The sequence below is a fragment of the Panthera uncia genome (assembly GCF_023721935.1).
Source record: "Panthera uncia isolate 11264 chromosome B2 unlocalized genomic scaffold, Puncia_PCG_1.0 HiC_scaffold_24, whole genome shotgun sequence".
NCBI lineage: Eukaryota > Metazoa > Chordata > Mammalia > Carnivora > Felidae > Panthera > Panthera uncia.
The window spans coordinates 4,001,128-4,028,514 of NW_026057580.1; the positions used below are offsets into that span (position 1 = coordinate 4,001,128).

Genomic DNA, 27,387 nt, shown 5'->3' on the forward strand with positions numbered 1-27,387 from the left:
TATACAACTACTGGGTTCTGCCAGGTATTGCAGGTATTTCACCACACACTTTTCCTCAGCCTAATACAATCATTAGACACAGAGTTTTCTAAGGTCAAGGTCTATAAATAGAGGTAGAATTGAGGTCTTGAGAGAGGTGAAAGTGTGCAATAGCTTTGCCGTCATCAGGAATGAAAAATAAGCTATATCAAAATGTGATCTGTAAGTAATAGGAGATGATTCATATCAATAGTGAGACAAGAGATCCAGGTCAGTAATTCCCAGTAGTGCTCCATAAAGTATGAAATAACCAGAAAGGGTTGGGGCGGGGGGGGGGGGGGGGGGGGGGGGCGAAGTGACTGCATAATGGTTACCTTCTCCAGTCTTTTGCAGAAAGCTTCAAATTTTCCAAATATATACATTTCTGAAACCTCAAAAGATTTTTCTCCTGAGGACTCTAAAATCTGTTTCCTTGTCTTATGAAAAGATGTCTGATATTCCTTGAATAGGAAAATGCAATCCTATGAGAAAATTAAAAGAAGGTATGATGAGAGTTTGTTCAGGAGTCAGAAATTCAAGAATCTGTCCTCACATGGTGCTGATGGCATCAGCTCCTCAACAGGAGCTGTTGCTGTTACCATTAAAATTCAAGTACTCCGCCTACCTACTGAAAAGCCTGGGATTGTGAAAATAGTTTCTTTTAATTTACAACATACTTTCACTTTCTTCATTCGCACTGTTTCCCTTATTTCCTGTCATCAGAGTGTGCCATACACTGTTTGTACATTCCCATGGCTAGTTAGAACTCCTGGGAGGGCAGAAATTATCTCTCAATTCTATTTATCACTCATCTACCTATCTATCAGTTAGTATCTATTGTTCATCAACATTCTTTACATACAGGTATGTAAAACATTAAAACTCTGCAAAACTAACTTATCATCCAGCCACCGTTTCTCTACAAGGAGATCCTAAAAACTTTGATGAGTGCATTGTTGAAATCCTAGTGGTATTTGACCTTAACTACCACACTGGCCAGTTCAACCAGGCTGGTGAACCTTTTTAAATGTAAAAGAGGATGTGGTCCCTAGGGTCCAGTAGGAATTCTTTGTCACATCACACTAACATTCCCAAAAAAAAACAAACCAATTAAAAAAATATAATGTTGGGGTGCCTGGGTGGCTCAGTCAGTTAAGCGCCCACTCAGCTCAGGTCATGATCTCATGGTCTGTGGGTTTGAGCCCTGTGTCGGGCTCTGTGCTGACAGCTCAGAGCCTGCAGCCTGCTTTGGATTCGGCGTCTCCCTCTCTCTCTGCCCCTCCCCCGCTTGTTCTCTCTCTAACATTAAAAAGTAATAATAATGTCAAACTTTCCCAAAAAACTAAAAATAGAACTACCCTATGACCCAGCAATTGCACTACTAGGCATTTATCCAAGGGATTCAGGTGTGTTGTTTCAAAGGGACACATGCACCCCCATGTTTATAGCAGTACTATCAACAATAGGCCAAGTATGGAAAGAGCCCAAATGTCCATCGATGGATGAATGGATAAAGAAAATGTGGTATATATATATACAATGGAGTATTACTCGGCAATCAAAAAGAATGAAATCTTGCCATTTGCAACTATGTGGATGGAACTGGAGAGTATGATGCTAAGTGAAATTAGTCAGAGAAAGACAAAAATCATATGACTTCACTCATATGAAGACTTTAAGAGAAAAACAGATGAACATAAGGGAAGGGAAACAAAAATAATATAAAAACAGGGAGGGGGACAAAACAGAAGAGACTCATAAATATGGAGAACTGAGGGTTGTTGGAGCAGTTGTGGGAGGGGGGATGGGCTAAATGGGTAAGGGGCATTAAGGAATCTACTCCTGAAATCATTGCTTCGCTATATGCTAACTAATTTGGATGTAAATTTTAAAAAATAAAAAATAAAGTTAAATTACAAAAAAAAAAAAACAAACAAAAACCTTTTCCAAAGGCACCCATAGCCAGTCCAATTTTTATCACAATGCCATCTCTCTGGTTCTGGCTCTTCCATCTCCTTCCTTGCAAACAAGGCTTCTTGCCATTATATTGGGCCCACTTGGATAATCCAGGATAATCTCCCTGTCCAAAAGTCAGCTGATTAGCAACCCTAATTCCATCTGTAACCTTAGTCCCCCCACACCTTGCCATATAATAGATTCACATGTTCTGGGGATTAGGACATAGACATCTTTGGGGGGCCATTATTCTGTCTACCACAGTCACTAAATCAGAATTTCTGTGAGTGAGACTCAGGAATCTATATTTTTAAAAACTTCCTGGGTGACTGCTATAAACATTCAGATTTATGAATAAGTGATATTATACTTCTAACTATGACACATCTTGCCTCTTCTATCTCAATCTCCAAAACAACATAACTGCTCCTTTCAAGGTCACTGATTATTTTTCATTCACCCAATAAGTTTATCAGTGCCTACCATGTGTTAGGAACTCCTTGAGATGCTGGGAATACTGATAAGACCTCTAACCCTCATGGAATATACCATCTAACAGCAATTACTTTATATTACTTCCCCTTCACCAATCAATCTCTTCATGTTGGACAAAGGAGGTAAAAGGATTTGAATAGACACTTCTCCAAAGAAGATATATAAATGGCCAATAAGCACATAAAAAGATGCTCAACTATAACTAGCCATTAGAGAAATGCAAATCAAAACCACAATGAGATACTACTTCATACCCATTAGGATAGCTATTGTCAACAAAATAGACAATAACAAGCATTGGCAAGGATGTGGAGAAAGGGGAACCCTCCCGCATTGCTGAAGGCAATGTTAGATAGTGTAACCACTGTGGAAAACAGCTTGATGGTTCCTGAAAAAGTTAAACATAAAATTACCTTATGGCCTAGCAATTCCAGTTCTAAGTATTACCCAAAAGAATTGGAAGCAAAGACTCAAACAGATAATTGCACACCAATGTTTGCAGCAGAATTACTCACAATGGAAAAATGGTTGGTAGCAATACAGATGTCTATCAACACATGAATGGATTTTAAAAAACGGGGTATATCCATACAATGGAACATTAACTTACATTAGCCATAAAAAGGACTGATATTCTGACACACGCCACAAATGACAGAACTTGAAAATGTCATGCTAAATGAAATAAGCCAGGCACAAAAGGACAAATAGTGTATAGTTCCACTTAAATGAGATACCTAGCATAGGCAAATTCATAGAGACAGAAAATAGAATACAGGTTACCAGGGCTTGTGGAGGGGACAGATGGGGGAGTTATTGTTCAGTGGATAGAGAGTTTCAGTTTGGGATGACGCAAAAGTTCCGGAAATGGATGGTCCTGATGGATGCACAATATTGGGGATGTACTTAATGCCATTGAACCATATACCTCAAAATGGTTAAAATGGTCAATTTTATGTTCTGTGTATTTTACCACAATTTTAAAACTTGAGTTGTAAAAAAAGAAAATAATTTTTAAATCTTCCCATAAAGAAAATGTCCAGCCCAGGTGACTTATTAGATGAGTTCTATCAGATCTTTTTTTGTACAATATTTTCTGTTTGATTTTCTAAATGCACACACAACAAAGATTATCATCAGGTCATGTCACAGCTGTACTTGTACTCAGTACTTGCCCTTGAGCGTCTTCCTCTGCTTTTACTGTCTCAACAAGTCCCTTATATTATTTCAGGTTGTTTTTCTTCTGTCTTGCGAGGCACTGCTTCTGCTATTTTTTCCCTATTTTTCAGGGCTATTAGATATGTTTTCAAAGCTTGTTGCAAAAGCTTCTGTTCTTCTGTTGTCCAAAAGGTGAAATCTGTGCATGGACTTTCAAATTGTTCCAAAGGTGGTGTACTGTCAGCTTGAGGCATGACTCCCTGTGGTGTGCTGTCTTTTTGATGAAGGTCATGATTTTGGAGACTCTTTTTTTTACCAACTCCATAAAAAGAGTGTGTGTTCATGTAATTGGCAACAGCTTCCTATGCTACTATGATTTATAAGAAATACACAGATTTGGTCATTCAGGTGACCAAAATACATTTCTCATATAAATTTGGTCTTCATCCATGGTTCCTGGCTCACATCTCCCAAAAACCTTGCAATTTCACAAATTACAAGAACAGTGGGAGTATTTTTGTTATAAGATTTGGTCTCTTGTCCTCGGTTCTTGAAATTGCTTTCGAGCCATAAAGGTGAAATGGGTGTTTCGTTATTCATAACAAGCCCCTTTCCACCACAACTGGGTTTACATCATGAAGTGACTTCTGGAAGCACTAAGGGTGGGGGCTGGTTGCCAGGGGAATGAACCAGGAATGTCTTACCCCCAATTCCGGGGAGGGGGGAAGGCTGCAAGCTGAATCAATCACCAATGGCCAAGGAGTGGATCAGTCATGCCTATATAATGCAATGAAACCTCCATAAAAAAACCAAAAGGAGGGGGTTCCAGTTGGTGAACACATGGAGATCTGAGGAGAGTGGCAGACTCCAAGAGGGAATGGAAGCTCTAAGCCCTTTCCCCATACCTTGCCCTGTGTACCTCTTCCATCTGCCTGTTCCTGAGTTATATCCTTCTATAATAAACCAGTAATCTAGCAAGTAAAATGTTTCTCTGAGTTCTGTGAACCACTCTAGCAAATTACTGAAACTCAAGGTGGGGAGTGTCATTGGAACCTCCAATCTACAGCCAGTTGACTACCTGGACTTGCTACTGGCATCTGAAGCCCCACTCTTGTGGGCTTTAACCTGTGGGATGTGATGCTATGTCTGGGTAGATACGTCAAAATGGAGTTAAACTGTAGGACACCCAGCTGGTGTCCAAGAATCGCTTGTTGGTTTGGGGAACTCCACCCCCCCCCCAACACGCACACACACACAATTTCCCATCTTGAATTTGTTCCAGCAAGGAAGAAGTTCACAGCTTTAATTAGTAATTGCAGGTCACTTCTCTTCTGACCGGTTTTTACTGCCATTTCCACCTTCGACAGTTGATTTGTCTGCATTCCTAGATACTTGCCGCATTCAAGACCTTAGCTTCCTCCTTCTCTTTTGTAATTTGCTCTTTTGCTTCTACCATCTGTTTTACCAGAGAAGCCATTCCTGTTTCTTTTGTAGATGCTGATGCGTTTCATTTAAATACATAAGCTTGCTAGTTGGAACCTATCTCAAAGTTTTTCCACTTCTTCCTTCCCTCTAACCTGCTCCATCTCATTATCAGAAAAGTGATTCCAGGTCTTCCATGAATTATGAAGTTTTTGCCTTTCCCTTTTAATGGCTTTTTTTCCCTGGGTATCCTTCCCTTCTTTGCCAATAACCTCCTCTCCTTTCTCCTGAGCTCTCCAAGCAGCTTCTGCTTCAGCCCATCTTTGTTTTTCCTCAGTTTTGGACTCCTGTTTTCCTTCTGCTTGTGCTTTCTTCTCTGCTCCTTTCTTGGCTTTTTTTCTTTTAAAAAAATTGTTTTACCCTTGCATCACAGCTATATATACATTATCAAGTAATGTTCTCATTCAATTCAGTTCTTTTTTTTCTTGATGTCCTGTTGCTCTGTCATGCTTCTCAATCCATCTCCTCTCATTGTGACATCCTGCTTCTTTATTTAAATACAAAAATCCTCTCCAGGAGTAAAACTTATACCAGAAGGAATAAAATGTCTCTCCATCTTCAAATGGTGAATTCATATCACCAAGTTTATGAGCTTTTTTATTCTTTATCTAGAATTCCTGTCAAGCCTTGGGGAAAACACTCTGAAGAACTTGTCCTTTGCTTCACTTTTATTTATTTTTTTAATATAAGTTGTTTTCAAGTTGGCTAACACACTGTGCATACAGTGTGTTCTTGGTTTTAGGGGTAGAGTCCCATGATTCATCACTTACATAAAACACCCAGTGCTCATCCCCACAAGTGCCCTCCTCAATGCACTTTTAGAAGTAACTGAATTATGAAAAGTAAGCTGTGTTAGATTCTCTTATTTTCACTGGATCAGACATTTCATAAGCTTTCATAATGCAAGTAGTTATGAAGTAGCCATGATTTCCTTCTTTTATTGTTTCTTCAGCTGCTTTCAGTGATATTTTAACACCATTTTTTATGAGCAGCTTTGCTCTATCTCTGTGTAACTCTGTCTTACGTGGCCAAATCCAAGAACCACATAATGATCCTGGTTCTTCCCGTGTTTGGGATCAAGTATTTTCAGCATGAGAAACCACCCTAGGGGCGCCTGGGTGGCTCAGTCGGTTAAGTGTCCAACTTTGGCTCAGGTCACGATCTCGCAGTCCATGGGTTCGAGCCCCGCGTCGGGCTCTGTGCTGACCGCTCAGAGCCTGGAGCCTGTTTCGGATTCTGTGTCTCCCTCTCTCTCTGACCCTCCCCCATTCATGCTCTGTCTCTCTCTGTCTCAAAAATAAATAAACGTTAAAAAATTAAAAAAAAAAATTAAAAAAAAAAAGAAACCACCCTAATGAGGCAGGCCAGGCCAGGTCTAAGGACTCAAAGACAGGGTCCTACAGGACTAGTTAAGAGGGTCCTTGGCTTCATGCAGTATAGAAATCAAACATGAACCAGCAGGAAGTGGGAGAAAAGTTTTTTGAAGATATAGAGAGAGCAGATACGAAGAGCCATCTGGGAGACTTGAAAAGGAAAGGAGCTTGAGTCTCATCTTTGCTTGGGGTCTCAGGCTTTTGCTGGCACTTGTGACCTGGTGCATGTGTTCTCTTAGGCATCCAGGAACTGAGCAGAACAAGGGCAGGATCCAGGTGTCCTTCATATCACTCACTCCCTGAATGAGTCTTGGCATCCAGATGTCTAGTGCCAGTCGTCTAGAATAGGCACATGGTGGCTCTGCCCGGGTCATTCCTTAGATGTCATCTATTGTGCTGGAAGACTCCAAAGATATCATTATCTCTCTGTCCCTCAGGAGGAGGACATATGCTATTTGCATTACAAGGCATGTGAGGAGTGGGGTGCCGGTGCGGGTCCTAGCAAGAAAAGAAGCTGGAAAAGAAGCAAAGGGGGGAAAAAAACAGTTTTTTCTCTCATGGGGTCCCTTGGGTTTCCCTGTCTCAATAAGTGTAGTTCTTCAATTTCTGTTCCCTGTCATCACTGGTTCCAGAGGTCAGAAAATGGTGACGGCAGTGCTTAGGGAAAGCCCTGTGAGTGCAGCGGTTCACTTCCCATTTGGAGAGCACTGAGCATCCTGTGGCTCTGCCTCCCAGGCCCAACCTTGTGCCTTAGTTCCATAAAGTCCACAGAACAGCACATGAAGACAGCCAATAACAACTTCTGGATGAAGCCTTCCTGCTGTGCTCATTTCCTGCACACTTTAAAACACAGGTCCTTTTAATTTTTTACAAACTTGTCCAGAGAATAGAAAAGGGAGGGAGGCATACTATCTTCCCCTCCTCCATCTCCATTCATTCTGAGACCTTAGTGCCAAAAATACTGACAAGGACAGTATGAGAAAGGAAATTTGCAGGCTGTCTATCTCTCATGAATATAGTTGCAAAAACTGTAGCAAACAAAATTGTAGCAACCCAAATTTGAAAGTTTTTTTTTTTAAATTATACCATGACCAGGAAAGTCTCATTTTAGAAAACCTAAAGATGTCATCCATCACACTAACAAACTGAGGAAAAGAATCTAATAAGCATCACAATAAATATCTGCAGAAATTTCTTTTTTAAAACCCATTCATAACTTTAAAAAATATCTCCTAGTACTAAAACTAGGAACAGAACTTTCTTAATCTAGTCAAAGATGTATCTAAAACCTATGAATGCATCAGGTTTGCAATGCAGAATGCAAAATGGGGAAATGTCTGAAACATCCTCTTCCAGAAGATGATCAAGACCAGAAGCCATCTATCATCTTGATTATTTAAGAATGTATGGCAGTCGTCGTCAAAACAAAAAGGCAAGAAAATGAAATTAACAGGAGCTGGAGTGAAAGGCAGGGACCAGAGTATATGATACAGCAAGATGAGTCTGATGTGGTCAGCCATAGATAAGATGAGGAACAAATTATACCCTAAATGAGCACTAAATATAAAGGAAAGCTGATAATTCTAATGAGGCTCCTTTTATGTTCTCATGCTACTCTGTAAATGTTTTTTCAAAGTTAACATGTTCTGTGAACGAACAAAGTAAACAAAAGTAGGCCAGACAATGAAACCTTTACTTTATGAAAATAAGAGTATTTATACAAACCTGAATTTTCTTTAATACAAGCGGAGTTTCCTGATCCCATACGTGGACAGTTCCTCCATCAGTAATATATGCTTTACATGCTGTCACCATTTGATTTGTTACCTAAAATAAATACAAGTCCAAAATAACTACAGGTAAAGAGAGAAATAAAGTTAAGATTTTTAAACCATAACCAAAAAAATATGATAAATAGTAAATTTACAAGATGAAACCACAATATAAAAGATAAAGAAATACACATTCTAGTGCAAACCAAGAAAATTCAAAATTTTGATGGCATTTAAGTCAATGTCACTGGGGCCATAAATTTCAAAGTCCTCTATATTTTTCTGTTGTTTATCTTTCCTCTAATTAGGATCCAAGTGTGATTCTTCACCATTCTTCAACATGCAAACTAAATTTAAAGTTAACCACATCCCCAAAATAGTGGGAGAAAAAAAACAGTCACTTAAATGGTCAGGAGGTTAGACTGAGATGGCAGGTTGACACACAGACATTTTGGAGAATTCCTAAAATATGGAAAGCACATGGGATCAAATTTCCAGAAAGGAGGTGTGGGGGGGGAAGACTAGAGGAAACCAGAACCCAGTTCTGGAGAAGGTTACCATGAAGGTGGAACATTTATGGGAAATCTTTGGGGTGGGAGACAATGAGAGGTATCCCTTGTTTATGACGCTGCACATTGAAATTGGAGCAGCTTGTACAGTACGTAACAATGACATATGCTGGCAGGACAAAGCCATGAGTGTGGACTATGCCCCAGGTAGCTTCTGTGCCCCAGGAGGACATGTCAGAGAAAAAGCTCTTGACATTCCCCCCTCTGCCCGCACCCCCCCACACACACACAAGAGACAGACTACAAGGAACAGCACAGGAAGGCAAATTAGGAGTTGAAGACAAAAATAGGCAGACAACTAAGAATGACCAAACAATTAAAGAAAATAAACATGGTAACAGAGGCATTAAACTCAACAAAAAGGAAATACAAAAAAAATATATGTAAAATATTTTAAAATATCTTTTATTAACTAAATTAGTTCAGGAGGAAGATATGAGAGTATTTTGCATCACGAAAAGAAAACAACTAGAGAACTTGGAAGTTGAAATTTTTATTATCAAAATAAAAAAAATTTATTGATGAACTGACTGGCAACTGGGACATAAATGAAGAGCAAATGAGTGAGCTGAAAGGTCAAAGGACAGAAAGTGACAAAAAAAAATTAAGAGAAATGGAAGTTAGATTCAAGGGGAGAGAATAAATTGAACAGGTAGGTAAGGAATAGTCAAAATCAAAACAAGGAAATTTCTCAGGAATGGAGACAAAAGTCTTTGGATTGAAATAATCCAGCAAATACAGAACAGGATAAATGTAAAAAGAAACACATCACTTTGAAATTTTAGAAGTTCAAGGATAGAGAAAAAAATCCTAAAAGCTTCTTGAAAGAATAAGATAGGTTGCCTACAAAGGAAAAATAATCAGATTAGCATCTAATTTCTCATGAACAGTCCTGGATAGGAGACAACAACATCTTCAAGTTTCCAGAAGAAAATTATGTTGAAATTGGAATCCCAGTCAAACTAACATTTGAGTGGCAGGACAAAATGAAGCTATTTTCACACATGCAGGAATTCAGGAGGTTCACCACACACAGACTCTCTCTCTGAAAGAACCATTTGAGAATACTTTTCACCCAAAGAAATAATGAATCCAAGATGGAGGAAGATATGGAAATCACCAAACAGAGGTGATCAAAGAAACTAGCAACGCTTAGATTTCAGTCGGAATACATGTGGATTCAAAATGTTAACAAAATATTAGGCAAAATAGTTTCAAAATATTAACAAAAATAGGGGCGCCTGGGTGGCTCAGTTGGTTAGGCAACCGACTTCAGCTCAGGTCATCATCTCACGGTTCATGGGTTCCAGCCCCGCATCGGGCTCTCTGCTGACAGCTCAGAGCCTGGAGCCTGCTTCAGATTCTGTGTCTCCCCTTCTCTCTGCCCCTCCCCTGCTCACACTCTGCGTCTGTCTCTCAATAATAAATAAATGTTAAAAAAAACTTTTTAAAATATTAACAAAAATACAAAATGAGAAATCTCAGCGTGGGACATACATAACAAGAAAGAGAGAGACAAGGGATGGGGAAAAATCCTAAACTTCTTGCCTTGTTTGGGAAATAGATGATGATTAAATCTATTCATTTGCTTGTTAAAAGAAATGTGACTGTTACTTTATATATTTATGTTCTGCTTGAATCACAAAGAAATTCTATTCATGTGTTTCGTGGATGATTTTTCAAGTTACTTAAGTGATGAACGATATGTCATCAGAGGAAGATTTTACACAAACTACAGGGCCACCGGGAGAGGCTAAAGACACATTGTTAATAGTGGACACAATTCTTAGGTCCTGAGGAAACTATCTGAACAGAATAAATTAGAAAAGCACCAGCTACATTTAAACAAAAAACCTGAGGGCTTACCTCTAACAAAAAGAGGGTACACCTTCAGTTAAGTACAACTAACCAGTCAACACCTTTCATTTCTTGTCCACTGGAAGTATTGAAATCCTAACTCGGAGAGGCACCCAAACTTCCCAGTTCCCTTCTCTGGCCCCGAGGGAAAGTATTATTAACTTTTTTACAGGGTGACATGTGTGATTTCTTCCTTGGAAACTTACTTTGATAAACAACGAGGTCATTCTCTCTGAGGTATTATAATACCGTGACACACCGTGAATCATTCTGATGGCATTAATCAAATTTTGTATTCCATGTGCCATGGAAACCTAAAATTGAAATATATTAAGGGAAGTCCGTCATATATTTATATTTTTAATAAACAATATTCTATAAAATTCAAAACTCTAAACATGCATAAAATAAGGCTGAAACTTTGATCTTAAAGTCAACTTTTACTAAATGCAATGTAGTGTCCCAGACTGGATCTTGGAACAGAAAAAGAATATCAGTTTTGACAAATGTACCAAGAAAATGCAAGGTGTTAACGGGAGAAACTTGAAGACGATTCTGTACTGTCATTGTAACTTATCTGTACATCTAACCTTAAAAGTTTGTTTAAAAATAAAATTTAAGAGGTGAAAATGATTTTAGGATGAATAGTTCAAGATAATCTATTTAAAGATGAAGAAACTTGATATCTTCAAGGGTAAAGTGACTTGCTTATGGCCAGAAAGCTAGTTTAAAACAGAGATCAGACTAAAACCTATTTCCACTTGTGCAATTCAATTCACCTTTCAGAAAAACTACTAACTACCACCAGTTTTGGAGGATATTTGGGAGAAATTCAAATATATAAATTCAAATATAAGGACAGTTCTAGAGGCAGTCACAACAGAGTGGAAGAGATACATGCAAAACAGTGAAACAAGTGGAAAAACATTCAGCAAAGGGAAACAAGTACAAGAGAGACATAAACCATCACTAATGTATATTGAATGCTTACGATATGCCAGGCACTAGGCAAAGAGCTTCACATATTACCTTAATTTATGCTGACAATGATCATTTAAGGTACATTAGATCATCACATCTGAAACATCACTGATTACAAAATGGCACCAATTCTTTATACATTAGCAAGAAAGGAAAAAAAAATGCTCAATATGGGAAGTTTTAACTCTCCCGTAAAACTAAGCCACCAACAGGCTAAATGCCCTCTGTAAATGTAATCATGAAATAAAGGAGCCATGGAGAAAATGACAGGAACAAAGATTCCATGTCCAAATCTTGTTCCTTGGGTATGGTGGGAGAATAAACTGTCCTGAAGATTTGTACCACAGGCTGGTTACTTACTCACCGTAGTCTAAATTCATACCAATGTTACCAACAAAACAAAACAAAACAAAATAAAAAAAAAAAAAACACTTCAATCGGAAAACTAATAATCTAAGATGGTGTCCAGTCACATCCACAATGATTCCTAAGACTGGACTCTCTTATAAGATGTGCTCTGAGTACAGAGATGTTAAATGTGAGAAAGATAACTGTCGTAGAACCTAAAAAATAAAGTATTATGATTATTCCCATTGTGCAGATGAGAAAACATAGAAGCAGGGAAGTTAAGTACCTTGTCCCACAGTTGTTACATAACTACAGTTATGTGCCTGAGATTTTGAGACCCTGCTTTTAACTATGACACAAATCAGGATGGAAGAACAGGTCAATGGCTGTTCCACCATCAAGGAGCTTGCCTTTTGTTAGGACAAAACAGAATATATAAAAGATTTCTTTAAAAATTTTTTTTTAACATTTATCTATTTTTGAGACAGAGAGAGAGCATGAACAGGGGAGGGTCAGAGAAAGAGGGAGACACAGAATCTGAAACAGGCTCCAGGCTCTGAGCAGTCAGCACAGAGCCCGACGCGGGGCTCGAACCCACGGACAGTGAGATCGTGACCTGAGCCGAAGTCGGACGCTTAACCGACTGAGCCACCCAGGCGCCCATAAAAGATTTCTTTAATAATGACAAAATAAAACCAGAAATAACTACTGAATAGTGTACTGTATGTCCTAGGCATCAGGTGTTAACTATGGCTTAATTAAATCAATTGTATGTGACTTATGTAAATTAACATCATTACTTTGCAGGTAACCTTGTATGTCAGAATTCATATTGTATGTGTTACCTGTATATCAGAAAGAGTCTAATGAAAATAAGCCTTGCAGGAGTCCCTTCCACTCTCAATAAAGCAAGTCTACAAAGTGCCCCTCGCTCCAGTGAAGAAGGCTCAGAGATGGCACCAAATGGGTCCATCAGGAAAATGACCTTCATCTAAATTTAAACATCATTTATTAGAGAAGCTCCTTGAGCACATAGTTCTTACCTATCTGTACACAGCGTTTGACACTTTATATGTAAAATACACGACAGATATGCCAATACCCAGAAAGTGCAATAGCAAGATAATAAAATGAAACATTAAACATAAAATTCATAAAATGTATCAACAAGAAATGGAAGCATGAGTCCTCTGAACTTTTCCTGCTCAAATGTGAGTTACAAGCTAAACTAGTTTGTGAGTTACAAACCAAAGCAATTGCTGTTTGCTATTAATGAGAGTAAAGAAAATGAGGATAAAAAGAATAGTGAATGCATCGAAGATAGTGACTATATGAGGGGGAAGCAATTATATGACAGTATTATTAGTACTTCTTTAATATCAAAGATAATGTTTGAAACATTCCCTCATCAGAGAATATAAAAAGCTCAACAACAACAACAACAACAGCAACAAAATAATAATCATAATGTATATCCATGGCTAGAGCAATCGAATAAAATTTTTTAAATTACTAGGATGAAAAGAACACCAGAACTAAAAGATGTGAAAATTCTATAAATTTAAACAAGTCTTTTGAACCAAGAAGTTGAAATTAGTACACCTAAAAATCTAGAGAGCTTGATAACAATAAAAAGCATTGTACCTTTCTTCCAAGTTTATTTTTTATAATGATGAGCTTTAAATAATATAGAAAAGTACAGAGAATAGTATAATGATCAGTTATATCCATCACTACACTTGACAAAAATTAATGTTTTGTTACATTTGTTTCATCAATATCTACTTGCAGGTAGTCCTCCTAGAATAGACTTTAAATATATGTCTATTTAATATTTGAATCTTCAACTCTTGTGAATAAGCCCAAATGCATGTGACATGTGATAATTCTGATTTTTCTTAGAAATAGATTTTAACTGCACATGCTATAAAGCTGGGGAATCAAGTCACTGAGCTCCTGAGTGAGCCAAGTAATGGCCATAATTCTCTATTACCAATTTGGTTTGTTTTACTCATGATCATATGCATACAAACACCTAAAAAGTGATGCAAAATGTTCTAATGTGAAACTGATTTTTAAAAGGTCCCCAGCAGAAGTCCAGTTGCTGGTACTAAAGGTGTAAATAAGCTGTAAATAAAACCCATCATCTCTTTATGGAATCAATTCCAAGACTGCTCCTGGAAGTCTTCCTATTCTCTCTCATGGTGCTTTCTGGTGGAGAATAGATTCCTGCATGGCCATAAGAACTGTCCTGACCAAGGCTCTCAACTCTACATTTTTCCCTCCTCACCTACATTAAACTCCTTGGTTAACGGAACCATCTTGGAATGGCTATGAACCACCCCTATACATATCTATCTTCTCCAAATCCTCTTTCCCTGACTCCAGGATGAAACCAGCATTGACCTTTCCCTAAAAAGTTTGGCCAACCAAACCATATAGCCAATGGCAACATGTATGTGGAGGCTTTGACTATGTCTTCAAAAATTAGAATGGAGAATGCTGAATATGTATATCAGACACTAATATAAATTATTTTGAAAGCATTTTAACTTAGAGAATAACTTGAAGAAGCAGCATGGAGAAGTAGGAACAAAAACAAAGCAAAATGCTAGAGTGCTAGATTCAAATTCAGTCTCATGACTTACAGTTGTAGAAATACTCAAATTCTATTCTTTGTTTTTAAAATGAGGACTGTTTTGCATACAGAATGAAAATGCATGGAAAGTATATATTACAATGCCCACAGTAAAAGGCCAGGGGTTTTCAAGACTGTGGACACCTTTAAAAACACAATTGCCTGAGGAACTCTCCTGGCTAAACATGATGCACAAAAGAGGCAACACCCAGCCAAAGTTGGGCAACACTGCCATAAGTTCTCAACAAATATTAGTTTCCTTGACTTCCCCTCTCTACTAAAGAAAGGATAAAATGTACCATGCTCTACATCAGGTTCCCAGAACTTATGGATTTATAACTGGAATTTTATACTCATTGACCAACATCTTTCAATTTCCCCCACTTCCAGCCCTGGCAACTAACGTTCTATGAGTTAGTTACCATGAGTTTGGCTTTTTAAAATTCCACATATAAGTGAGATCACACAGTGTTTGTCTTTCTCTGTCGTACTTACTTCATTTAACATAATGTCCTCAAGGTCCACCCGTGTCACAAATGGCAAGATTTCCATCTTTCATATACATATCCACTTATCCAGTGATAGACACCTAGGTTTTTTCCATATCTTGGTTATTATGAGTAAGTAATACTGTGATGAACATGGGAGTGCAGATATCCTTATTTCATTTACTTTGAAAAGATACCCAGTAGTGGAATTGCTGGATCATATGATAATTCTATTTAATCTTTTGAGGAGTCTCCGTACTGTTTTCCATAGTGACTGCATCAATTTACATTCCCACTAACAGTGGACAAGGGTTCTTTTTTCTCCACATCCTTGTTATCTTGTTTTTTTGATGATAGCCATTCTAATAGCTATGAAGTGATATTACATTGTGGTTTTGATTTGTACTTCCTAATGATTTGTGATGTTGAGCTTCCTTTCACGTTCTCATTGGTTATTGGGATGACTTCTTTGGGAAAATGTCTCTTCAGTTCCTGCCCATTTTTTCCATTATATTGTTTGCTTTTGTTATTGAGTTGTATAAATTCTTACATATTTTGAACATTGATTCCTTATCTGACATATGATTTGCAAATATTCTCTTCCATTCCATAGGTTGCCTTTACATTTTGTTGATACATATATACAAAATATATATATTATATAATATATATTATTATATATATTATATATTATTATATTATATTATACATATTATATATAATATTATATTATACATAATATATATTATAATATTACATATTTGATATAATATCCAAAAAATCATCCCTAAAACCAATGTCAAGAAGTTTTTTCCCCATTCTTTTTTCCAGGAGTTTTATGGTTTCTTGTGTTACAATGAAGTCTTTAACCCATTCCAAGTTAATTTTTGTGAGCAATGTAAGATAGGGGTCTAACTTCATTCTTTTGCATATGATTATTCAGTTTTCCCAATACTATTTATTGAAGAGACTATCCTTTCCTCACTGAGTATTCTTAGCTCCCTTGTCAAAAATTTTTGACCATATATGTGAGGATTTATCTCTCTTGTTTCTGTCTGATTGATGTGTCTATTTTTATGCCAGTACCATAATGCTTTAGTTACTCTAGCTTTGCAGTATAGCTTGAAATCAGGAAGTGCAATGTCTCTAGCTTTATTATTCTTTCTCAGGATTGTTTTGACTAGTGGACATCTTTTGTGGGTACGTACAATATAAATTTCAGGATTTTTTTCCATTATTGCAAAAACTGTCACTGGAAATTTGATAGGGATTGTATGAATATATAGATGGCTTTGGGTAGTGTGGAAATTTTAACAATATTCATTCTTCCAATCCATGAACATGGGATATCTTTCTATTTCTTTTTGTAGTGCTTTGATATCAGGGTAATGCTGGTTGGGCACACTCTCTTGCTCATTCCTGGATCATTCACCCTAGGGGAAGCAAGTTACCCTATGTAAAAACTCATGTGGTGTGCAACTGGGGCCTGCTAACAACCATATGAGCAAGCTTAGAAGTGGACCCTCCAACTATTAGTCTCCACTTCCAGTGAGACCACATTCCCAGCTAATAGTTTGTCCACAACTTCATGAGACACCCTGAGGCAGAGACACTCAAACTATGCTATGCCTGGATTCTTGATTTATAGGAACTGTGTTTTATGCGAATCAGTTCTGGGGTAATTTGTGATGTGCAATGGATTAATTAGTTTAATTCACAAATGAGATTATACTCATGATAATGTCAAATATTTAAATGTAGTTTGGAATAATAAATAAGTTTATAATTCATGATAGATGTGTAACAGGAAAATATATCTTTTATATAATTTTTCTGCAGTATACATTTCCCAATACACATATATTAAGTTATTTTAAAATGAGTTATTTTTAAAAGTACACTTTAAAAAGCATACTTACTAGGTCATAGTTATAGAGAGGTTGACACACTTTTTCTAAAGTGTACAAATATCTGACATTATCTTTTGATTCATTTGCTGTATCTGTTATTCTTGCATCCAAATCACGCCAATTCTAGGGGAAAAAATGTATAAGAATTCCATGAAACATCCAAATATATCACTGTACTTAATTTTAGTCAAGAAATTCAGGGGGCACCTGGGTGGCTCAGTCGGTTAAGCGTCTGCCTGCAGCCCAGGTCATGATCTCACAGCTCATGAGTTTGAGCCCCACGTCAGGCTCTGTGCTGACAGCTCAGAGCCTGGAGCCTGCTTCAGATTCTGTGTCTCCCTGTCTCTCTCTCTCTGCCCTTCCCCCGTTTGTGCACTGTCTCTCTCTCTCTCTCTCTCTCTCAATATAAACATTAAAAAAATTTTAAAAAAAAAAGAAATTCAGGCTATTTTCCATAATCATACATATACTAAAGTAGCTGATACTGAAATGTGATTGATACATCTGTTTCTTATATTATTTAAGACAAAGTTATCATAAACACCTTAAATGATTTACTAAAACTAAAGACTCATTCTGTTTGTAATTAACATTTTGTCTGTAGGCTTAAGCTGGACTTGCTTCTATCTGGAGTGACTTTTCTAGGTTAGTTATTTATAACATTGCATTATTTTGGGTCTTTGAAAAAAGGATATATATCTAGATAGACAGATACAGATATAGATAAATATAGATAAAATTTTTTAAAGAAAGAATACAGAAAAATAAAAGGACCCAGAAAAAATCAAACCAAACTGTGGACTAGTGGACATGAGCTATCTAACAAGAGCACATTTTTGTTTTTGACTTTCTATGTAGTTCTTTACCTCAATGAGCCTCTATTGATTCACAATTTCAAAAGCAACTTAAAAATAAATAGCAATCATTCCATAGTAGTATTGTCAAAATTGATACACAAAATATTGAGAAATAAGTCTTCATTTCTATACTTCCTTTTCCTCTTTGGGAAATAATTGTGGAATATGAGAGAGCCTCACTCAACGTTTAAAACTCTCAACACATGGTTCCAGTATATGATGTGAAGAAGCAGTTCAAGAAGGGTAATTTTCTAGTTGGTTTTCTGAAGCATATCAAATTTTAAAATAAAAGGCCTTTTACCTTTAACAGTTTGGAGTGTGCAACATTAAGCACATTTATGACAGCCTTACAACTTGGTCCTTTAATCTGTTCAATGATATAATTGAATTTGGCTGATATGCGTTTCCAGTGTTCCAATTCAGTAAGTGGACCTGAGTCATCAGCTTCCTTTCTCATCTGCTCACTCTCAATAAGTACCTGCAATTAAAAAAAAAAAAAATTCACGGAATTTAAGAATGCTACTTTCTTCTTTGGTAAAACCTCATTGTTTGTATCTTTTCAAAGGAAGCTAAAAATTTTTATAAATTTTAATTGAAGAATATTAAAAACTCTCAGCAAACTGGGACGCCTTGGTGGCTTAGTCAGTTAAGCATCTGACTTCTGCTCAGGTCATGATCTCATGGTTTGTGAGTTCGAGCCCTGTGTCAGTCTCTGTGCTGACAGTTCAGAGCCTGAAGCCTGATTCAGATTCTGTCTGCCCCTCCCCCATTTGTGCTCTGTCTCTCTCTGTCTCAAAAATAAACATTAAAAAAAAATTAAAAGAAAAACTCTTAGGAAACTAAGAACAAAAGGGAACTCCTTTAACATGATAAATAGTATCTACCAAAAATCTATAGCAAACCTCATATTTAATGATGAAATTTTAGAAAATATCACTTTAAAACCAAGGACAAGAAAAATTTGCCACTAACACCACCCACTACTATTCAACGTGGTAATGGAGGTCTCCAAACAAGAAAAGCAACCAAAAGGCATAAGAATTGGAAATTTAAAAAAAAAAACAAAAACAATAATGGCAGTGTGCCTGGGTGGCTCAGCTGGTTGAGTGTCAGACTTGATTTCGGCTCAGGTCATGATCTCACGGTCATGAGATTGAACCCCACATCCGGCTCAGCACTAGGTGTGGAGCCTGCTTAAGATTCTCTCTCTCTCTCCTTCTGCCCTTCTTGTGTGCTCTCTCTCTCAAAAAAAATTGTCATAATCAAAGATGATATGTTTGGCTACATTTTTAAAATTCAAGAATATCTAAAGACAAACTTCTATAATAAGTAAAAGTGAACAATTCAGTAAGGTTACTGGATGTACACATAAATATTAATAGCATTTCTTTACAAGCCATATAGCAATCTGAAAATGTAATTTCTAAAAGAAGATAGTATTTGCTGTAACAAACAACAATGATCAGATATCTAGAGATTAGCAAAAGATGTACAATATCTTTGTGGATAAAATTAGAAAACTTACTTTCAGCATACAAAAGAAGACCTAAATAAATGGAGAGAAATACCATGTTCATGGATGGAAATATTCAACCACATAAAGGTGACAATTTTCTCTAAATTAATGTATACATTTAATGAAAACCAATCAAAATATCAATAGAGTTTTTCAGAATACTTGAAAAGCTAGTCTTAAAATTAATTTGGAAGAATAATTAACCAGAAATAACCAATGCAATTTTGAAGAAAAATACATAAAGGGACTTGTCATGACAAATGTTGACTTAGTAAAAAACTACAGAAATGAAAGCAGTATTACATGAGTGTAAAACTCAAATAAGTAGACCAGTGGGATAGACAAAGGGATTTAGAAACTTTATATATTACAGAGTGATATTAAAAATTTGTCAGGAGGAAACAATGGGCTATTAAATAAACTTTGGGGACAATTGGCTAACTATATGGAAAAAGACAAAATTAGATTCCTACTCCACATACACAATTAATTCCAGATGGATTACAAATCTAAATATTAAAAACAAAATGGCAACACTTTTAAAGAAAACATAGGAGATGAGGGGAAAATGATGAAGTAAAGCATGGAACTAAATATCATAATTGTCAAGAAAATGGTTACCACTGGGGAAAGAAAAGGGAGTTAAAATTGGGAAGAGGGATGCATGGGGACTGTTAGGTGCTGGTAATGCTGCTTCTTAACTTGTGCAAAGGTTACATGAGTGTTCATTTTACAACAATTTGTTTCCTTTATGGTATTTATTTCTGTAGATTTCACTAATATTTAAGGTAAATAAATAACTCAGGAGAATATCTACATAATATTTAAGTAGAAAAGAGTTTCTTAAATAAAATACAAAAAGCACAATGTTCCTACCACTGGAGGTAGCTAAAATGTAGCTGGATTACAATTTGTAACTAACATGTTTACATTAAAATATAAAACTTTCACATGACTAAAGACACCATACCAAATGAACATGTAGGACACAATGGAGACCAACAAAGTTAACATATGGAAAATATTATTTAAACTCCAGCAACTTGGTAAGATATCATCAAGCAATCTGAAATAAAACTAGGTGAAGGATGTGAACAGGCAATTCAACAAAGAGAAAACTTAAATAGCCATTGAACACATTCAACCTCAATAGAAATCAGAGTAATACAAAATAAGGTATCATTCCACACCCAACATACTGACAAAGATTAAAAATCTAATGATCCAAGTGCAACAAAAGATTTGAAGAAATGGGAACTCTCATATGCTTCTATAAAAATGAAGTAAGTTAATATAACCACTCTTTGGAGGGCTATGTAATAGCCAATAAAAAAAGCCATATGCTATTGCTGTCAGCAATTCCACTGAGAAACTCTAGAACCTGTGCAAAGGAGATCTGAACAAAGGTATTAACTGAATTCTAAAAATTAACTGAATTTCTAAAAATAGAAACAACTGTCTTTCTGAGGGAATGGATGAACAAATCTCTCTACCTCCTTAAACAGAGGATACTAGACATGACTTAAATGCATCTTAATGTCTGAAAATGTATATAATAAACTGATAGGAACACCAGACAGTAGTTAAGTGAATAATTTAATTTATTTGTACCAACATAGATGAAAGAGAATGCTAAATGAGAAAAAACATAAACTGTGAAATGATATTATAAATACCAATTGTATAAAGACCTTAATCACAAATATATATTCTGTATTTATATATATACATAGTGTATACATATAATTTTAATATATATAATTTAAAGCTTATAAATATGAAAATGCAATAAAAGTGTAAAACTTTCAGGAGAATGAGAGACAAAAACATCAGGATAGTGGTAATATAGAGGGAAGGAAAGGGATGGGTTGGAGGCTTTCATGAAAATAAAACAAGATCTGAAGTAAATGTGGCAGAAAATAAAACAGATCTGAAGTAAAATGAGAATCTATCTATTTAATCTCAATGGTAGTTTCAGGGGTCTTTGTTATATTGTTTTCTGTACTTTTTATGTTTATAGCTTCACATAACTCAAATTGTGATGGAATTTTTAAGAATACAAAGGAAGTAAAATACATAGTTGATTTTTCAGACCCATGAAGGTTCTTTCTTCACTCCATGAAAGTTACTTGCTTTTAATTTTAACCATTCTGTATAGAACTCTTTCCTAATCCTATCACAAGCTTCCTCATCACCTTAAATAGAGGACACTAGACATAATTTAAATTTCTCTTAACTGGCTGAAGGTCTATCTAGTTTGAATCACAGAATTAAAGAATGAAAATTCTTGAAATTTAATTCCTGTTACAACATGTTTCGCAGATAGATACCAGCCTCAAATTGGGTACTTTCAGGATGCAGTACATTCTGTATTTGTGTGTATGTGAAGAAGGGATTCTGTGAGAAAATTATCCTGATTTCAAGATTAAAAATCTCTCTCCTTGCAGCCACCACCTGGTCTTCTGCCATTTAGGGCCATACACTGCAAGTTTAATTTCACATGAAATCCCATCAAATATTTGAAGATATCATGACCTCCTAAACCCCCCTCCCACCCACTCCCAGGTCAAATATCTCCATGTACTTTCCTTGAATGACATTGTTCATATCCTTGGCCTATTTTTTTTCAATGTTGCCCATTTCTTAATGATGTAAAGAAGAGCTTTACATATTATGGATACTCTTTGTTATATATGCTGATTATATTTTCTCCAAGAAAGTTGTTTTTTAATTTTGCTCATGGTAATTTTTGACATATGGAAGTTAGTAAATTGTTTTTATGTAGTCAAATATGTCAGTTTTTTCTTTCATGGCTTCTGAGTTTTGTACCTTAAGAAGATATCAATAGAGCCCTATGTTGTGTTCTGATTCATTTATAGGTTTTGTTTTATTTTTCACATTACTTATTTAGGGTTGCTTTTGTTCACTCACAGTGTTTTTGAGATTCATCCAATTTGTCGTGTGTATCTGGGTTTTTTTTTTTTTTCATTTTTAGCTTTCAAATTTATGTTTATAATTTATCTTGACTAATTTTTGTGTATGACAAGGTCAATGTTTATTTTAGATGTCATGGTTCAGATGTTTATTTTAGATTAAAGATCTCTCCCATTTCCTGCATTGATTCTACTTAATTGGAGCCATTTGCTGCAATTGCCCAATGTGATTTTCTTATTTCAACTTGTTAAACCTCCCTAAATCTCAGCTATTTTCTTTTGCTTCTTCATTTTCATGAAAGAAAATCTATATTGATTGATTACAATAATTGGGGGGATCTCCTCAGCCATTGTGTAGGACAGAGCCCGATTTCCACAATGGGTTACAGCTCCCCCTTCCTCCAGCGACATAGTAAGTGGGTACAGAAGTCCTGCGGTGCTCTATTATCCACTTCAATTTCCTAGTGACACCTGGAACAAATTCTGTGACCAGCACTCCAGGCCCTGGTGGAGTTTCCAAAGTCCTCCAATTTTTCCATTCCAACTGCACCTCCTTTCTTCTAACATAGTTCTAAGAGAGGTAAATTGAAAGTGCTTTTTTCTAGCTTTTACTCAAGATTTTTTTTTGCCTTAGTCTTCACTTGACTGAACGTTTTCTTCTCTAGCTCCACTGACCTGTGCTCATGAACTAGAGATCCGTGAGTTGGCTCCTAGAGGCCTCTTTCAGTTTAGAGCAATTGCATAGTGCCTGATTTGGGGCAGTATGGGTAATGTAGGTTGGCGCCTCTCAGAATGTTAACATATGCCCCGTTCTTATTGCTGCTTTCCCTACTGCCAGAGAGAATTTATTTGGCCAGAGAGTTGTGGTAGTGACATGAATGAGCCTAGTTTGAACATCTTTGTCAACATAGACAATTCCATTGATCAACCAAGAGGTATTTATTTAGTGTCTAGCACTGTGGCTATAGTTGCTTCATTGTATCCTCTTCTTTTCTCTTATGAAGAGTATAAACTATATATAAAGTATTGGAATGAACACTGGCTATTCCTGATTCCTCATTTTTTTCATTCTCAACCCATATGGTTATGGTTCCTCCTTAAGAGTGAGACATATTTGAAATATTTAAAATATTTTTAGATATTTAAATATTTTTACAGTATTTAAAATATTTTTTAAAAATATCTAAAAATATTTAAAAATATTTAAAATGTTTAAAATTAAAATTGATTTTCAGTGGCCCCCAGAAAACAATGATTTTGCACTGAGGTCAAGAATAAGCTGAGTTTCATAACCAAATCTGCAAGATTCCTCTTCCCTTTACTTTCAGGGACATAATGCAATGGCTAGGACACAGCTGAGAGCTACAACTCATATCTGATGTAATACTTGAGTTAGCTCACCTGTTCGATCTGTTTGTACCATGTCATCAGCACATCCTCTAGCTGACGAACCATTTCTGAATTGCTGGCTGCAGCTGTCACTTCTTCAAAAGTATGCAGTTTGGAAAAATCGACATTGTCTACCTTCTTTAACTTAACTGTGCCCTCAATACTTACTCTAGCACCTAAAAGAGAAGAAATAATATTGAGAAGAGGTGTTTAATGTCAATGTGTGGTTCCAGCTATAATTACTCAAATGTTAGAGAAACATAAATACAAACTGATTGTTAGATTGTGACTTGGTTATTTGTTAATAATATGTATTTTAATAATATGAACTAATAAAGTTGTATATTTTTGAAAGAGCTAATAATATAGTAATATTTTTAAATATGGTGGAATTTTTCATTAATAACATAGGAATAGAATCTGCTTGCTACAATGGAAAAATTTTTTAAAATATATCCTACTCCTGCAAAGATCCCCGGAAATGAGAGGTTCTAACGATTTGATTTCTTACTTCGAGGTCTCATAATTATTTTGAGTAATACTTTCTTTTAAGATGGAATGGTTTTCCTCTAAAGCTTATCTTTAATAACAGATCTTACAGTTAATCTGCTCATTTTCAGTAATGTACTAAACGTTAAATTTTGTACTTACCATCTAAAAATGAAAGGTATCTGTTGATGGTTTCGGTGAAAATGTGTTTTTCAGATTCTCCTTGCTTGGACTGGTTTAGAGCACCCCAATTATTTGTTGCAAGAATAGCTGGCACAAATATACTTGACAGCATATTGCTAATCCCAGGAAGGATTCCTGTTGATGCATCCAGTACAGTAAATAGCACTTCCTGAAAGGGTGGTGTTCAAATGTTATATGCTAATCCCATTAAAGAGCTGAAAATCATAACCTATTTTTCATTACATTAAGCGTAGGCAATACTTTCTATATATTAGGAAAACTTAGGCAGTCATGGAAATTAGAGTTCTAAAATCAACAAATTTATATTCTTCCCCCATTCTAACCATTCCCATGTGTGTTCATCAAGGCGACACTTTCCTCAGTGCTTTACTTTCAACATAGGTAAGGAGACAACCTGGAGCCTATACAATGTGGAGGAAATGAAGCTGAGCCTTCTGCATAAAGTTCTTAGTGGAAAATTGCCCTGTCCCGGGAAATGAGACTAGAAAAACTCAATCAGAGTAAGGAAAGAGCAATGAAATTAGCCCTCTGCCCAGAATTTTAAGTGGAAAAACTGATCAGTCTCAAGAAATAAAATACACAGAAATCAGAAGTCTAGCATTTATGAGTGTGACATTTCAATTAATACAATTTAAGTGACATGGACATCCCAAGCCAAGAAATTAAGATAAAAAAACTTGCCAAAAGCCACTACATTTCTTTTTAACTGTGAGCGTATGGCAGTGAAGACTACAACAGCTACAAGTACAGTACGGTGCCACAGCCTTGATTCGTGCTAAGGAGTCACCAGTCCTTCCTACTACTGCTTCTGCACCATTAGTCAAATGCCAACACAGTAAAAAGGGCAAATGTCTTAGTATAATGATAAAAATACATTTTGACGTTGCACGTTCCATGAAAGGGTTTAGGGAACCATTATGAGGACCACCGATATACCATATGCTCAACTGCGATTGGTTTTACACAGTTATAATGGTGTAAACAAATACTTATCTAAGCGAAATAGTATGTTATAGTTATATAAGAACAAAGGGATGGAAAATGGCAGGAGGGGCATAGGATAAAAAAGAGCTAAATCTTCATCTTCCACAGAAAAAAGTCAATAAGTAATGTCTAATCTGGCAAAGGAACAATCAGAGCACACCATTTAGAGATATGGAGGCAAATGAAAGAATCTGTTGAGAGATTAATGGTTGCTCCTGGAGAGTGAGATAGACTTAAGTTTTCATAACAAGACTTACAGAATTTCTTCCTTTTTTAAAACTGCATACCGGGGTGCCTCAGTGGCTCAGTCAGTTAAGCGTCAAACTCTTGATTTCAGCTCAGGTCATGATCTCACCACTTGTGAGACTGAGCCCCGCCTCTGGCTCTGCACTGGCTGCACCTTTTCTCTCTCTGTCCCTCCCCCCGCTGGTGTGCTTGCTCGTGCTCTCTCTCTCAAAATAAATAAACATGTTTTTCAAAATTGCATACAACTGTGACAAACATAAAAACTCACTTATAAAAAAGAATGAGTTGTTACAAACAAGTTGAAGGGAGAATTACTGAAATGGAAGACACACTGGGGAAACACGTGCACATGGTTGGAGACATCATGGTGAAACTGTTTGAAAGACAAAGAACAAAATCAACTGAAAGAAAAGACAGATCACCTATGAAGCACATTTACAGAAGAGGCTTAATCAGCCACAAGAGATACCAGAAGACAATGCAGTATCTACAAGGAGTCACAGGGAAATGATTCCCAACCTAGACTTGAAAACCAAGCTAAACAACCTCTCTTAAAGCCATTTTTTGTCATAAACAGAAAAGGAGAAAAATTAGGGTGGATTTGTTACTTAGCAAGATAAGAATTTCCTAATATTATAATTTAGTCTCACAACAATCCTGCAAGGTGGGTATTACTATTTCCAAGTTAATAATGTAAAAACCTAAGTCATAGAAAAGAAAAGCAACCTGTCAAGGAACACTCCACTGGTCAGTGGTGAGGGTAGGTGACAAATTTGGGTCTATCTGAATAAAATTGCTGTTTTTCCCATGTCATCAAGCTGCCTTCCCAGGACTAGATAAGCACTAGATAAGTCTTTCTAAACTATTAAATAGTTAAAATATTAAGTAAAGAGGAAATTAAAATAACTAATACTCAAAATTATGTGAACAACATTAAATTCTTTCCCAGTAAATGGAAGGATGGAAATTATTTGCACACCATCTAGAAGAAATGGAATTTTCATGAATTTTAAAAGCAGTGTCTAAAGGATAAATATCACTTCATTCTACTATAGTAATTTCTCAGTTATCCTGAATACATGAATACATTTTCTTGGAACTCAAATCAGTCCTATATACAGAAAGGAGAGAAAGTAAAGTAAAAGTGTAACTATGGTAATACATTCAATGTTTAACTACAGGCTGGTGATGTCAACACATGGTAGAGTAAGATGTCCTTTGTTTCTGTCCCCTAACAAAAAACAATAATTTGGTTTTTATCAATGGACAAAAGTGGCTTTGTGGGAGCTCTGGGATCCAGCACCATATGTCAAGGAACTCAGGAAGAGTCTCACCCACCATGCATCAGAGAACAGGCATCCAGACCTCAGTCTAGGTGTGAAACCTGCAGTGGCCATGAACCAGCTCTAACCCCTCTCAGACACTGTCCTAGAACCCCATGGAGAGCACTATTAATCACCCATGGACATAAGAGCCTTTGTGGAAGTCCAGATTTCCAGAAGAGAAGTTCCTTCACACAGTTGAAGTAAAAAAATATGAGTTTGAGTGCACTGGATAAGGTAAGAGGAAAGACTTGACTTTATCCACATCACCCCTCCCCCAAGGCTGCACAGCTTAGGACCAAGGGAGATCTTCTCAGCCTTTAATTTCTCCTGTAGGGGCAAATGAGAGCATGTAAGTGAGCATCCAGCTTCCCCGGCTATGTAGGATGCTGCCAAAGAGGC

The 27,387-nt window shown here is 36.4% G+C and overlaps 1 protein-coding gene and 1 pseudogene across 1 annotated transcript in view; both read right to left on the bottom strand.

Moving 5' to 3' along the window:
- Nucleotides 1–27,387, bottom strand: part of DNAH8 (dynein axonemal heavy chain 8) — a 324,054-nt gene that overhangs the window by 277,170 nt on the left and 19,497 nt on the right. Inside the window, exons 5-11 of the mRNA XM_049652745.1 lie at nt 24,392–24,581; nt 23,753–23,916; nt 18,204–18,380; nt 17,055–17,168; nt 10,887–10,994; nt 8,208–8,309; nt 354–500 (exon numbers count right to left, since the gene is read on the bottom strand). Coding sequence (XP_049508702.1) covers nt 354–500; nt 8,208–8,309; nt 10,887–10,994; nt 17,055–17,168; nt 18,204–18,380; nt 23,753–23,916; nt 24,392–24,581 — 1,002 coding nt within the window. The remainder of the gene's footprint in view (nt 1–353; nt 501–8,207; nt 8,310–10,886; nt 10,995–17,054; nt 17,169–18,203; nt 18,381–23,752; nt 23,917–24,391; nt 24,582–27,387) is intronic.
- LOC125937851 (dnaJ homolog subfamily C member 2-like) lies at nt 4,671–6,100 on the bottom strand (annotated as a pseudogene).